Here is a 12,445-nt window from a genome sequence, read left to right as displayed (position 1 = left end):
TCTTGGTTTTTCATTTTTGTCATTTACTTGTTGTTTATCTGTATTAATAACATGTCATCATAAGCATTGTGTTGCTACTGCAAATTTGTGATTTCTGTGGCAGAAGGAAGTCTTATGGCTTGACTGGTGTGCAGATTTTTGTATTAACTATCCACAGTCTACAGGTGTAAATACATTACAATAATCAGCAGAAATCTCAGATCCACAGGTATGGCATTAATTAATTTAGCTTCAGTGAATACAGTAACCAGACAGTTTGGGGTCATGATCAGTGAATGTCAAGTTAAACTATAATCTCTTTAAACTGATTTTAACTGCCCTTTGTTATTCACAGTAGGAGGCCTGTACTCTCCTGGGGGTAATTTCAGCTCCTCAATGAAAGAAACCTCCCCAGCATGGTGACAACTGCCCTCAACCAAAATGGCCGCTGCGTGCTTCAGCAGGAACAAGAAATGACGTGTCACCCCAAGCCTGGCAGCCTGACACTGCTTGCAGAGTGCATAGATTCCTAGACGGAAGTAATAGATCGCAGAGTGGAGGGAAGGTAAGCCTTCCAGCTGTGGGTATTGCTCTGTGAGTGTTGGGCCATGTTTATTATTATTAATACTTTTCATGATTCTTTCAGGCCAGTATGAAGATCCTCATTAAGTCCTGGAATGGAGTGGCCTCCTGGTCCTGGGTGGCCAATGATGAGAATTGTGGGATCTGCAGAATGGCATTTAATGGCTGCTGTCCAGACTGTGAGTGCTCTCCCAAGTGTCACTCACTGAGTAAAGCTGTGAGCAGTGTTTGTCCAGTACACATTATAGATCACACACAGACAGTGCAGGAAAAGTGCTGCCCTGCGAGTGTGTCACATTTATAGAATGCAGGAGGGACATCACTGGCTTTGGGACCCATTGGTTAATGGGCTTCCACCCTGCAAGGCATCACTTTTCATGTACTGCCCACAATACATCTAGGAAGAAACTGATGGATCTAGAAACCCTCCCCTAATCTACTAATGTTTTAAAATCTGATACCATTTATCGCAAATTAACATTTTACTCTATAGCTGCAATAAAAATGCTGTCATTAAAATACAATTTAATGCACATACTAACTTTGTTTAACCCAAATTATTATTTTCACACAATTAAGTTTAGATTCCCAGAGAGAGAGAGAGACGGATAATTAAAAAAAATGTAATGTCCTTATATTCCAAGCATATGCTAATATTAACTATAGCAGAATTAATAATGCAGTAACTAAGATACAATTCAATGCAAATATGTACTCAGACAAATACTAACTTTGTTTTTATTAAATGCTAAATTTAAATTCCCAGGCAGAAAGAGATACGAATACGGTAACTTAAAAATGTTAATTGTCTTCTATTCCACGAATATGCTAATATTCCTTAAACATTCAAAACAAAGTAAAATGTGAGATTTTAACATTTTTACAGAACGCTTTCATAGTGTGTAAATGGGCCTGAGAGTTCTGTGTTTTAAATTAATTACTACAGGAACATCAAAGTAATTAGCTAATTTGGCTTATAATTTGAATTCCTGGCAAATCACACATGTAGGGCTTTATTCACAAAACTCTGATTTGTAGTGAATTACAATTTGAATTACAGCCCTTAGGCTAAAAAAGAGAAGCAGACTACACTTGAGATAGAGAATGTTTCCAGATCAGTTTTTTTTTGTCAACATCTTACATTTTTATTTCAGTTTAGTTCAGTATCGTTGAATAAACCACTATATATTTTTTAAATTAATTATCATTTTCTAAATATACATTTTTTTTCTGGTTGAATTTTTAACTTTCAACATGGAAAAACCATAAATAGCACACATTACACCTGTAGCTGAATTCACATAGAATTGGAGCACACTGTAGTGGTTGTGGTGTCCAGAGTGCACTGATAGCCCTTTTTGTAAGTAGTCAAACCGTTTTAGAATGGTTTGACTTCTTGACTGGGTTCATCCGATGCTGCTCCTTGCCTCTACTACTTCCTCTGGAGGCCCCATTCTTTGTCAGAAGTCGTGGAGGCAGGGTGCAGCGCCATGCAGGCCCCAGGTATAAAGTCAGACCGTCCTAAAGCGGTTTGACTACTTACATTGGTGGAGCCGCCAGGTCACTCGTGCAATAATAGCAACTTTAGTGAAGTGTAGTAGTTATGGTCCTTGGCGTCTTCCTTTAAAGCATAGAGAGAGAAATTGCAACATAAATGCATAATACAAAAACAGTGTATCCAGGTATATTAAGGTGTGTGAAATACAAGAAAAGTTTTCAAATACACATATTTAGGTTATTCATTAAATTGTGAATTCTCAGGAACGCCTATCACTGGTGCCCAGTCCTGGGCTTCCCCATTTAGGAGGAGAAAGAGGAGCTGAGCTGACTGGCGCCATCTGAACCTCTTTTGGGTTTAACCCACTTGTAAATAATTTATCACAAGGTAGAGGTTCCCAAAACAAACCTCATGGCTCAGCAACAGTCCAGGATTGATGTATTTCACGTGTTTATTCCAATGGAAATAATGACAAAACCTGGATTGTTGGTGGACCAGGACTACTGGTTTGGGAAACAAAGCCTTAAGGTAAGAGGGCGCCCAGGATCTCCAAGCACCATAACAACTTAATTGAGATGAAATTGTTTTGATGCCCAGGGCAATGCTTTATGGAAGGACAGGTCTCTAGAAATTCATCACGGCGCAAGCTGACTCTTTGTGGGATCATCACATACGGGTTTATTTTCTAAAGTGAAAATCAAAGTGAATTTTAAATTTAAGGCCAAAATAGCCAAATTGGAAGCATAGATGCTTGGAGAATATTCCAGGTCAGCTATTTTGGCCTTAAAGTTGAGTTCCTGGCAGTTCACATGTTGGTAAATAATCCTGATAGAATTCACCTTGTTTTATATAACTCCCTTTATAATACTCGGATCAATCGTATAGTGGAGTGTCCCGAAACGTTTCTTCAGGACGCGCCAACATGTCCGAATTTCAGGAGAATTGTGTCTTAGTACTGAATAATCACACACACGCATTTTATTTGAGACATCTAAACGCTGGCAGTAATATCTTAAAATTCCTGTCTGTTGGTGGGTCTGAGAATAGTATTTTGTAACCACCCTCATATTAAATAAAATGCTTTACGTTTTATGCCAACCTATCAAGGAGCCATCAGCATACAACCCAGGTGTGCGTGACCCCCATCAGATGGTGGGATCTGCTCCCTAATGTGTTCTAAATTAACTCTGGAGCACTACTCACCCCAGTAAATGCTTCAAAGCACTCATTGGTGTGACGGAAAGGGGGTCTGTGATTGTCAAGGGGACAGTTCACAATTATTGGAGCAATTATAGACTGCAATAGCGAGCTCCCTAATAAGGTTTTATTGTTCATTTAACATGTTTAGGAATGGTATTCTGCAATATAATTAAGATGGTTTCACACCTGATTTACACAAAGACTGTCCCTCCCATTGTCCCAGGTATAAAGGAAGTCTGATGGCTTTAGTCTTGGTTTGAATGACCCTCATTTGCTTACAGTGAGATATAGAGCATTGTTTAACATTGTACATTATACTGGTTGTTCCTCTGAGATTATATGCAGTTAGCATTCTGTACCTTTAAGTAATGTAAAACGCACAGAGAGGGGTCTGATATATCTGTCTGCATAGCCCACAGCAATACTTCTCCTACCAAGTTTTTTTTCTTGTTTTGTTTGGAGAATGGGGACCAGATCACAGTTTTCTGTTATAATTAAAAAGAAAATCATATTTATTGGTGAGGTAATGACTTGTGATTAGTGTGCAGCGGGGGAAAAAAACATTATGTGTCTGTCATGATTTTATTTGTAGTTCCCCCCTCTTTATTTATGGCTGGAGATACTGCCGAGAGACTGAGCAACTAATCATGTTGGGATCTTGGCAAATCATCCCATTTTTTAGTTATACACAATCAGACCTGCTTAGTCTGCTCTATCAGGAATTCTGACATCACCCATTGGCTTTGCATTGGGCCATTAGACCCTGGGCGCCCTAAAAGACAAACTTGTCTTATATCATTGGATAAGCGCATCAGGCGGCCTAACGTGGCACCATCTTTAAACTGTAAAAGCTGCCACAGGGATACTACATATGTAATGTATATGTAGAGATGGTATTCAGTATACTGCCTCCTAGTGGATGGTGCTCAGAGTGCACTCTGAATGATAATCTGTATTATTATTATGCCATTTATATAGCGCCATCAAATTCCGCAGCGCTTTACAGTGGGTGGACGAACAGACATGTAGTTGTAACCAGACAAGTTGGACACACAAGAACAGAGGGGTTGAGTATCAATGTGGCCTGCTCTGTAGTGTTGATGGGAAGGCATTAGATGGCATTGTCCACTTGAGCGAGTTCTAGCAGGAGGAACACTTGAATTAATTCATCTACTCACTAGTATAAAGTCCCACAATGCAATACAGTGTGTAAGAGTTACACAGAACTGCTGTCCAACAGGGCTGATTGATCTTAATGCGCTGTGGAATATGTTAGTGCTATAGAGATAATAATATCTGTTCTGAGAGTTTAGCTCTGATACTGAATCAGTGTGACTGAGTTCACACGGGGAGCATGTGACGCCAACCAGGCCCACAAACTACAGTTGTGTGACACTATGGTATTCTGGGAACCTTGGAAACAAGGCTAATGGATTCCTGGCTCCTGGAATCGGAGAGCTTTATTCACTAAGTTCCGAATTGCTACAATGCAAAAAGTGCTTACAGGGAACACTGCTGCAGTTCATTGTAAGTCGCGCAGGAGATGCTCCTACCTGCCTGCTTGTTATGTTTTTTTAATTAACTCTTTTTCCACCTGCAGGTAAGGTTCCCGGGGATGACTGCCCGTTGGTGTGGGGTCACTGCTCACACTGCTTCCACATGCACTGCATCCTGAAATGGCTCAACTCCCAGCAAGTACAGCAGCACTGTCCCATGTGCCGGCAGGAGTGGAAATTCAAGGAATAATGGGATCCTGTCCCAGGACTGGTCCTCTCTCTAGTTCTACGATCTATCATTTAATGAGAACATTCTTTTGTTTTGGATTTAGTTTTTTTGCAATCCCAGGTTGGTAGAGGGCACGTTGATGCCAGTTCTTGGTGGAGATTTTTCCTTTTTCCATGTGTAGTCGTGCACAGAACGTATATATCCCTCTTCTAGAAATGATCATGGTTCGTACCCCCAGTGAAATCATAACACGTACATCAATAATAGTGAGCTTGTGGCACTTCCGTGGGGTTTATTTAGTGAACTGCGAATTGTGGCGAATGATCCACAGAATTGCAAATTTTAGGACAAAATAACTGAGCTGTAAAATTATTTTTATTTTGACCTCCAAACTCACAGTTTCCCAGAATTTCCTAAACAATCAGATCTAAAGTACATTTCCCTTTTGATCCCCTATTGCCTAGCTGAGCATTATGGGAAATGTAGTAAGCGGAATCTAAAGTAGCAAAGTTAAGCCATCAATAGTCAAGATAGATCTACGGAAACTGCAGCAGAGCTCTGGTCCCCAAACTTTCAATTCATTTTCCATGGTCGTATGATCTCTATTTGCTAAATTTCAAATGGTCCGCTTCAGGCATCTCCGTGCGGTGAACGGCAACTCCCATTGCTCTTAGTCTGTCTACTACCATCGTGCTCAGTCCCTTTTATATAAATTACTATAACAGAGCAATATAATACATAATACAAGAGCCAATAGTATCGCGCTGAATTGGTTTTAACCTTTTTCATGTCGGTCGGAATGAACAAGTATACTGAGTTTTTTGTTTAAAATGATCTTTTCAATAAAGCATCAAACATTGTCTTTGCAATAAAATATTCTGAGATGTCAGATAAATTGTCTTTGCATTATTCTCTGTTGGGGTTTATTTACAAGATTATACATTTCAGTCCATTTAAAACCATATAATAGCCAAGTTTGGGGAAAATAGGAAATTTAATTAAGTTGACTATTTAATTCCCCTCCTCCCCCCCCCAATGCAGATATTTTGGAGTTCAGTTTTGTGATGTTTATTACCGTATGTCCATTATTTATTATGTGGTTGGGGAGGGGGGCAAGGAGAAGGCTTAGGTGATATGAGATTATCACTTGTCATCGCTGGCTGTCACTCTCCATCTGCTTCAATTCCCTTGATGTGAATGTATATCTTGTCTGTGCGACTCACGTACTAGCGCCCAGATTAATATAAACGCAAATTGTCTGTAGGGTTCCTTGTGGAGACATAACGAGTTCAGGGGAAAACGCAGGTTCCGAGCAGTGAATATGAAGCTCGCAAATTATCCTGTAAAGTGTTTGTAGGAGGAACAGCTGTGCTCTCGGTAAACGCAGATAGCTGTGTGCGTGCCGATACGGGCTTCTGTGTACGGTGAAAAAAAAACAATATTTCACACTAACTCTTGCGCTGGGGAAGAGCTTGGAACCACTTAATAAAATATCAAATCATTCTTTGTTATTAGTCACCTTTAGCAGTACGGTTCCCAGAACCCTTGTTTAGGAGAGAGAATACGTATAGCTGCTTAACCCTTTCAGTGCTTTAGTTGTGATAGTCGCCCTTGTGACAATATACTGAGTTATTTCAAAGGATCTTTCTATTGCGTAGAAAGTGATATGGTATTCGGTGTACAAAATGAAAGTAATGCAATGATAAGTCAGTAGAACAAATTATCGATTGAGAGGAGAAAATAAAACTTTGCATGTCTTGCTTATATTATACCTGTATGCTCGCACAACGTGTATTAAAGGGACACTAAGGCATCCAGACCAATTCATCTCATTGAAGTGGTCTTGGTGTAGTGTCCCAGGTCCCTTAACCTTGCAGTCCCTTAACAAACTGCAATAATTACCTTTGAGGGTAAACTCTACCCCTAGTGTGGCCTTAAAGGACCACTCTAGTGCCAGGAAAACATACTCGTTTTCCTGGCACTAGAGTGCCCTGAGGGTGCCCTCACCCTCAGGGTCCCCCTCCCTCCCGGCTCTGGAAAGGGGAAAAGGGGTAAAACTTACCTTTTTCCAGCGCTGGGCGGGGAGCTCTCCTCCTCTCCGCCTTCTCTCCTCCCCGTCGGCTGAATGCGCACGCGCGGCAAGAGCTGCGCGCGCATTCAGCCGGTCGCATAGGAAAGCATTTACAATGCTTTCCTATGGACGCTTGCGTGCTCTCACTGTGATTTTCACAGTGAGAATCACGCAAGCGCCTCTAGCGGCTGTCAATGAGACAGCCACTAGAGGATTAGGGGGAAGGCTTAACCAATTTATAAACATAGCAGTTTCTCTGAAACTGCTATGTTTATAAAAAAAATGGGTTAACCCTAGCTGGACCTGGCACCCAGATCACTTCATTAAGCTGAAGTGGTCTGGGTGCCTAGAGTGGTCCTTTAAGGGTCGTTAGGCGACTTTTGGTCGCCTAACTGACACTGGACGTCCTCACGCTATGCATGAGTACATCCAGCGTCACCCAAAACGCCATAGGAAAGCATTGTAAAATTATACAATGCTTTCCTATGGGGCAAGTACTAATGCGAGCGTGTCCATCGTCTCCTCTACCGGAGAAGAGGTGGCGCATGAATCAGTGCCGAGGGACATTGGCGCTGGAATTAGGTAAGTGACAGAGGTTGTTGTTTTTTTTAACCCCTTCTGCATCACGGGGAGGAAACTAGAGGGAGCTATTGTGCCAGGAAAACAACTCCGAATTGTAGTGAATGGCAAAAACTGGTTATTTGAGGGGGAAAACCATCCAACTTGGCTATACTCAGTTATTTTAGCTTAATGAATAAAGTAAAACATTGGTGACAGTCAAACTACTTTAAAGTGTCCATGCATAACAGTGAAACCACTTCATAAAAATAAACATCAAATCTAAACTTGATAATTATAACAGTGTTAAATTCAAGTGCAAAATGTATATAAAGGAAAACAGCAATACTCCAAAACTACGTAACATAAATAATGGTACTTTTATATAGATCTTTAGATTTGAATAATTTGTATTGTTTTATATAGATCTTTAGATTTGAATAATTGTATTGTTTTATATAGATCTTTAGATTTGAATAACTGTATTGTTTTATATACCGTAGATCTTTTAGATTTGAATCATTTTATTGTTTTTATATATATGTTCTGCTCTATATTTCGTTATTTATTTGAAAGGTTTTATACAGAGAATTTAGTAGATTGAAACTGACAATTAAATAGCGCATGATTATTTATGTTTTGGTTAAATTCAGTGTTAAGTTAATAAATCTGAGAGTCCTGTAATATAGTAAGTTAATAGAAACGTGTGCTAGATACAATAAGGGTTTGGTCGAATGGGTGTAAGCATTAACCGTAGGAAATGGAATAAAAGGCCGGGGAATATTTATAATGCAATGGTTTAAAGAGCAGAGATTGCCAAACCACAGACCCTAGTTGTTGTAGAAGGTGTATTCCATGCTGGCAAAGCATTGTATACAATGGTCTCTGGTCCCTATTCCTGCGATGACTGTCCTTTGTGCTGCTGATGTCTGGGGACTACATTTCTATGATGTTTGGCCAGTTATCAGTTGGTTAGATCATCCTGCTATGTATTGATGGTACAGGGGTGCGAGGGAGAGCCCAGAGCTGAACTGTGACAGATCTGTGAGTCACTGGGACAGTGACAGTTCTGTATAACATTTAGAGATAAGAAGAAATTGATCAGTTTCTGGATTAACTGGAAATGTGTCACCAGATATTGGGAATGATAATGTCTCAGATTTAGGAAGGGGGGGGGTTGTTCCACCTTTATTGTGTGGGCGTATTGTAAATTTACTGTGCGTACAGCTTCCAATATCAAAACAACGAGAATGTGTATACGCAGTGACTCACTTAATCCGTGTTCAGTTTCTCAATAGATTGCAAGCTCTTCACAAAAATTATTAATAAATCATCCTAATAAACCTATAGATTCTGAGTTCTAATTCAGATTGCCAGCTCTTGGGTTCAATTGTGGGTCTTAATACAGATTACAAACTCCTTACATTATATTGTGGTTTCTAAAAAGGGTTGCAAACTCTTTGGAAAAAATAAAGAGTTCTAAAATAGATTGCAAGCTCTTTAGATTACAGGTTCTACTACAGATTGCAAGTTATTTGGATGAAATAGCGGGTTATATTTCAGATTGCAAGCTCTTTAGATGACTGGTTATATTACAGATAGCAAATTCTTTGGAATAAACAGTGGGTTCTAATGCAGATTGTTACAGGCTGTGAATTCGGACGCTGATCTAAATCTAAGCGTTAATTCTTCCTATACACCGCTGGAATATTTTAGTTTCTTATATCAGTCAGAGCCTGAAGGCTCCTTTGCCAGGACAGTTGTCTACTTTCAGTGTGAAAGTAAAGCAAGCTAGCATGAAATCTTCCTTGGACCTATTTGCCTTGTTTCAATGCTTGGCTTTTGCTATACTTCAAGCCGTGAAGGATTGATTATTACAGTATCTGTGAGTGTAGGCAGATTATATGAATCAATTATCATATTGTGCCCAATATTTCTGCTTTATCTTATACTGGCCACATTATCTCCTGCCAGTCACATTGTATCTGTCACTTGCCTTGTTAATTCCATTTACATTGCCCAGGGCTTCTACTGATTAAGTGACTCCGAACTGTCATATATTTAAAAAGAAAAATCCCACCACCCCTCTTCTTCATCTCAGTCCTTTACCCGCCCCCCCATTCCTCCACCTCCAGGACCCCCTCCCCTTCTCCAGGTCTGGGCTGTCGCTGGCACCCACTATCCCCTATAAAAGACCTAGATCCTCTGCTCCTTTAGACGAAACTGCTCACAGGCACCACACTGTCATCATGCTGTCTCTAAGATCCCACTCCTCGCTGCGACTGACGCTGATGTGTAGTGTCCTGGCTCTACTGCTCTCTTGTCAGCGGACGAACGCATGGTACAAACAATCCACCGGCCCCAGTTATTACTCTGTCGGCCGAGCATCGGGGCTGCTGTCCGGTATTCGCAGGTCACCCGACATTCGCCGATCTGAGCCGGACAGCGCAGGGGAGAGCAGCGAGAATATGGAAGACAACTTTCTGAATAGCCTGGGAGGTCAGAGACAAGGAGCGCTGCTCAAGAGTATGGTACGTATCAGTGAGGGGAGAGGGTGGGGAGAGGCTGAGTGTGAGATCCTTTTTGAGCACAATAGCTGTTTATAAACCCTGATTACAGAATGCTGAGTGTGAGAGGAGGCGATAGACTGTACTATCTTCTCAACTTCAGTGGGACTTTAAGGGGAGAAAGACTTGGTTTCATGATGAAGTGAGTGTATGCAGTGAGTGTTAGTGAACAGTGAGTGAGTGTATGCAGTGAGTGTTAGTGAACAGTGAGTGAGTGTATGCAGGGAGTGTTAGTGAACAGTGAGTGAGTGTATGCAGGGAGTGTTAGTGAACAGTGAGTGAGTGTATGCAGGGAGTATTAGTGAACAGTGAGTGTTAGTGAACAGTGAGTGAGTGTATGCAGGGAGTGTTAGTGAACAGTGAGTGAGTGTATGCAGGGAGTATTAGTGAACAGTGAGTGTATGTAGGGAGTGTTTGTGAACAGTGAGTGTATGTAGGGAGTGTTTGTGAACAGTGAGTGTATGCAGGGAGTGTTTGTGAATAAAGTGTGATTGGAGGTTATAATGGTGAAGAATTGATGTGCAGAGATGTGATATTGGTGCAAATGTATAAAGTACTGTGACTGAACAAAGATGAAAGTAGACCTAAAGTTATTTGTTAACCAATAAGTGTATGCAGGGCAGTGCCAGGCTGTGACTTAGCGTAATGTTGCAGTCGGTTTTTCTATCGTTTACTATGGGTGTTAGTGAATAAGCCCCCGAGCAGGTGTAATGAGTGTTACAGTCTCCAATCCGGGTATTATACCAGCTCCACTATTCTGGTCAGTTATTTGGTTTATAGAGGGATTACATTATACTCACGAATAGCTTAGAAATGACCGGGTTATTCACTAATCTCCTGATTTCTGCAGATTAAATCCGATTGGCACAATGGAGGCAATAATAGCCAGTTGGATACTATTTCCAGATCGGCTCATTTTGCCAGTTTTTCTCTTTGGATTGAAGTGGGGAATATTCTGAGTTTAGTAAATATGTTATGTAAAAATGTGGAATGTGCTGCAATTTCCCTCTGCAAAATGTCGGCCTATTTTAACCAATAATCTGCCTCCATCTTTTCAAGTGCAGCCCCAAAATATCTTCTTCATAAAAAGCTTCAAATTGAAAAAAGGATCAAATCCAAAATGCTAAGAAACCAAAACCAAGTGTAGAAAATAATGTAATATATTTTCATGATAAAGGCAGCATTTTTATTGGGGCAAAGCATGATGGGACTTGTAGTTCTACAACAACAGGGCATATTTCTGTTGGCCACCTGAGTTTTTCATGTTAGTTTCAGGCGTATGAATGAAAAATGGTATTTATCAAACCTGTGGGCACAAATGGGGGCTGTAATCCCACCAAAATTTCTTGCCCCATGTTGAATTTTGTCATTTGCCCCATAACTCCTCTCTGTCACTCTCTCTCTCTCTCTCTCTCTCTCTCTCTCCACCACAGGCGCTGTGTGTCAAGGATGTGTCGCCCAATCTGCACAGCTGTGAACTCCTTCCAGACACCTCCAGTACCTTCCAGTGCAAAGCTCAGATTTACCTCTCATTGGACAGTTCAGACTGTCTGTCCCCCTGACACCCCCAAATCCAGAGACTATGCCTTGCATCCCGCCTGCGCCATTGGCACCCCTCAACCTTTGTTCAGGGGGTGGGGGAAAACTTTTGTGTAGATTTGTACTGTATCTGCTGCATTAGATAAACATTTGTTCAATGAATAAATTAGGAATGATGAGACTCCTGCCTCTGTCTAATTGTCGGCGTCTGTGACTAATTGTGAAAATGAGTTTATGCATTTAATAAATGTCTGGGTCAGTGACTAATTATCCTCAGAGCAAAATAAATAAAACATGAAAAAACAGGGGGGGAAATCCCCCCAAATTAAATCACGCCTACACCTTTTAATATCCTAAATATATTAATATTTAACCTGGGATCCAATGAAATCTTCACAATGATAAACCGAGTGACGTTTCTATAATTCAGGTTTAATTTGTGTGATAGTCACAGCCTCTCATGATTCCAAGGTTAATAACATGAGTGCCATTGACTTAGAAAGATGGAACATCAATGTGTCTGTGAGTCTGGTGAACAAGATGATATACTGAGAGCTTTAAATGGACTAATAGCTAGACATCATTTCAATACTGCTCCTTTAATAACGTCTCACGTGTTTAAAACTCATTCCAATAAACCTTTTTCATATATTTATTTTCCTATTGTTATATTAGCAGTACATTGCATTATTGGTCATTTTTATTTATATATATATTTATTTATAT

General features: G+C 40.5%; 2 protein-coding genes across 2 annotated transcripts; both read left to right on the top strand.

Annotated features, from left to right (window-relative positions):
* Positions 1-459: 459 nt before the first annotated feature.
* Positions 460-5,873, top strand: ANAPC11 (anaphase promoting complex subunit 11). Its single transcript, XM_063456209.1, has 3 exons — positions 460-544; positions 626-740; positions 4,860-5,873. The coding sequence occupies exons 2-3, from the start codon at positions 632-634 to the stop codon at positions 5,003-5,005; spliced, it is 255 nt and encodes an 84-aa protein (XP_063312279.1). The 5' UTR covers positions 460-544; positions 626-631; the 3' UTR covers positions 5,006-5,873.
* A 3,918-nt stretch (positions 5,874-9,791) lies between these two features.
* Positions 9,792-11,900, top strand: NPB (neuropeptide B). The gene is made up of 2 exons (XM_063453407.1): positions 9,792-10,144; positions 11,614-11,900. The coding sequence occupies exons 1-2, from the start codon at positions 9,863-9,865 to the stop codon at positions 11,740-11,742; spliced, it is 411 nt and encodes a 136-aa protein (XP_063309477.1). The 5' UTR covers positions 9,792-9,862; the 3' UTR covers positions 11,743-11,900.
* Positions 11,901-12,445: the final 545 nt, after the last annotated feature.

This window comes from Pelobates fuscus, chromosome 5, assembly GCF_036172605.1.
Source record: "Pelobates fuscus isolate aPelFus1 chromosome 5, aPelFus1.pri, whole genome shotgun sequence".
Taxonomy (NCBI): domain Eukaryota; kingdom Metazoa; phylum Chordata; class Amphibia; order Anura; family Pelobatidae; genus Pelobates; species Pelobates fuscus.
Note: the sequence above shows the minus strand (reverse complement) of the source record. Positions and strands in the feature narration are given on the sequence as shown.

Coding starts and splice junctions, on each gene's coding strand:
- ANAPC11 (XM_063456209.1), top strand. CDS start 632: ATGAAGATCCTCATTAAGTCCTGGAATGGAGTGGCCTCCTGGTCCTGG. Junction 741..4,859: donor TAATGGCTGCTGTCCAGACT/GTGAGTGCTCTC, acceptor TTCCACCTGCAG/GTAAGGTTCCCGGGGATGAC.
- NPB (XM_063453407.1), top strand. CDS start 9,863: ATGCTGTCTCTAAGATCCCACTCCTCGCTGCGACTGACGCTGATGTGT. Junction 10,145..11,613: donor GAGCGCTGCTCAAGAGTATG/GTACGTATCAGT, acceptor TCTCCACCACAG/GCGCTGTGTGTCAAGGATGT.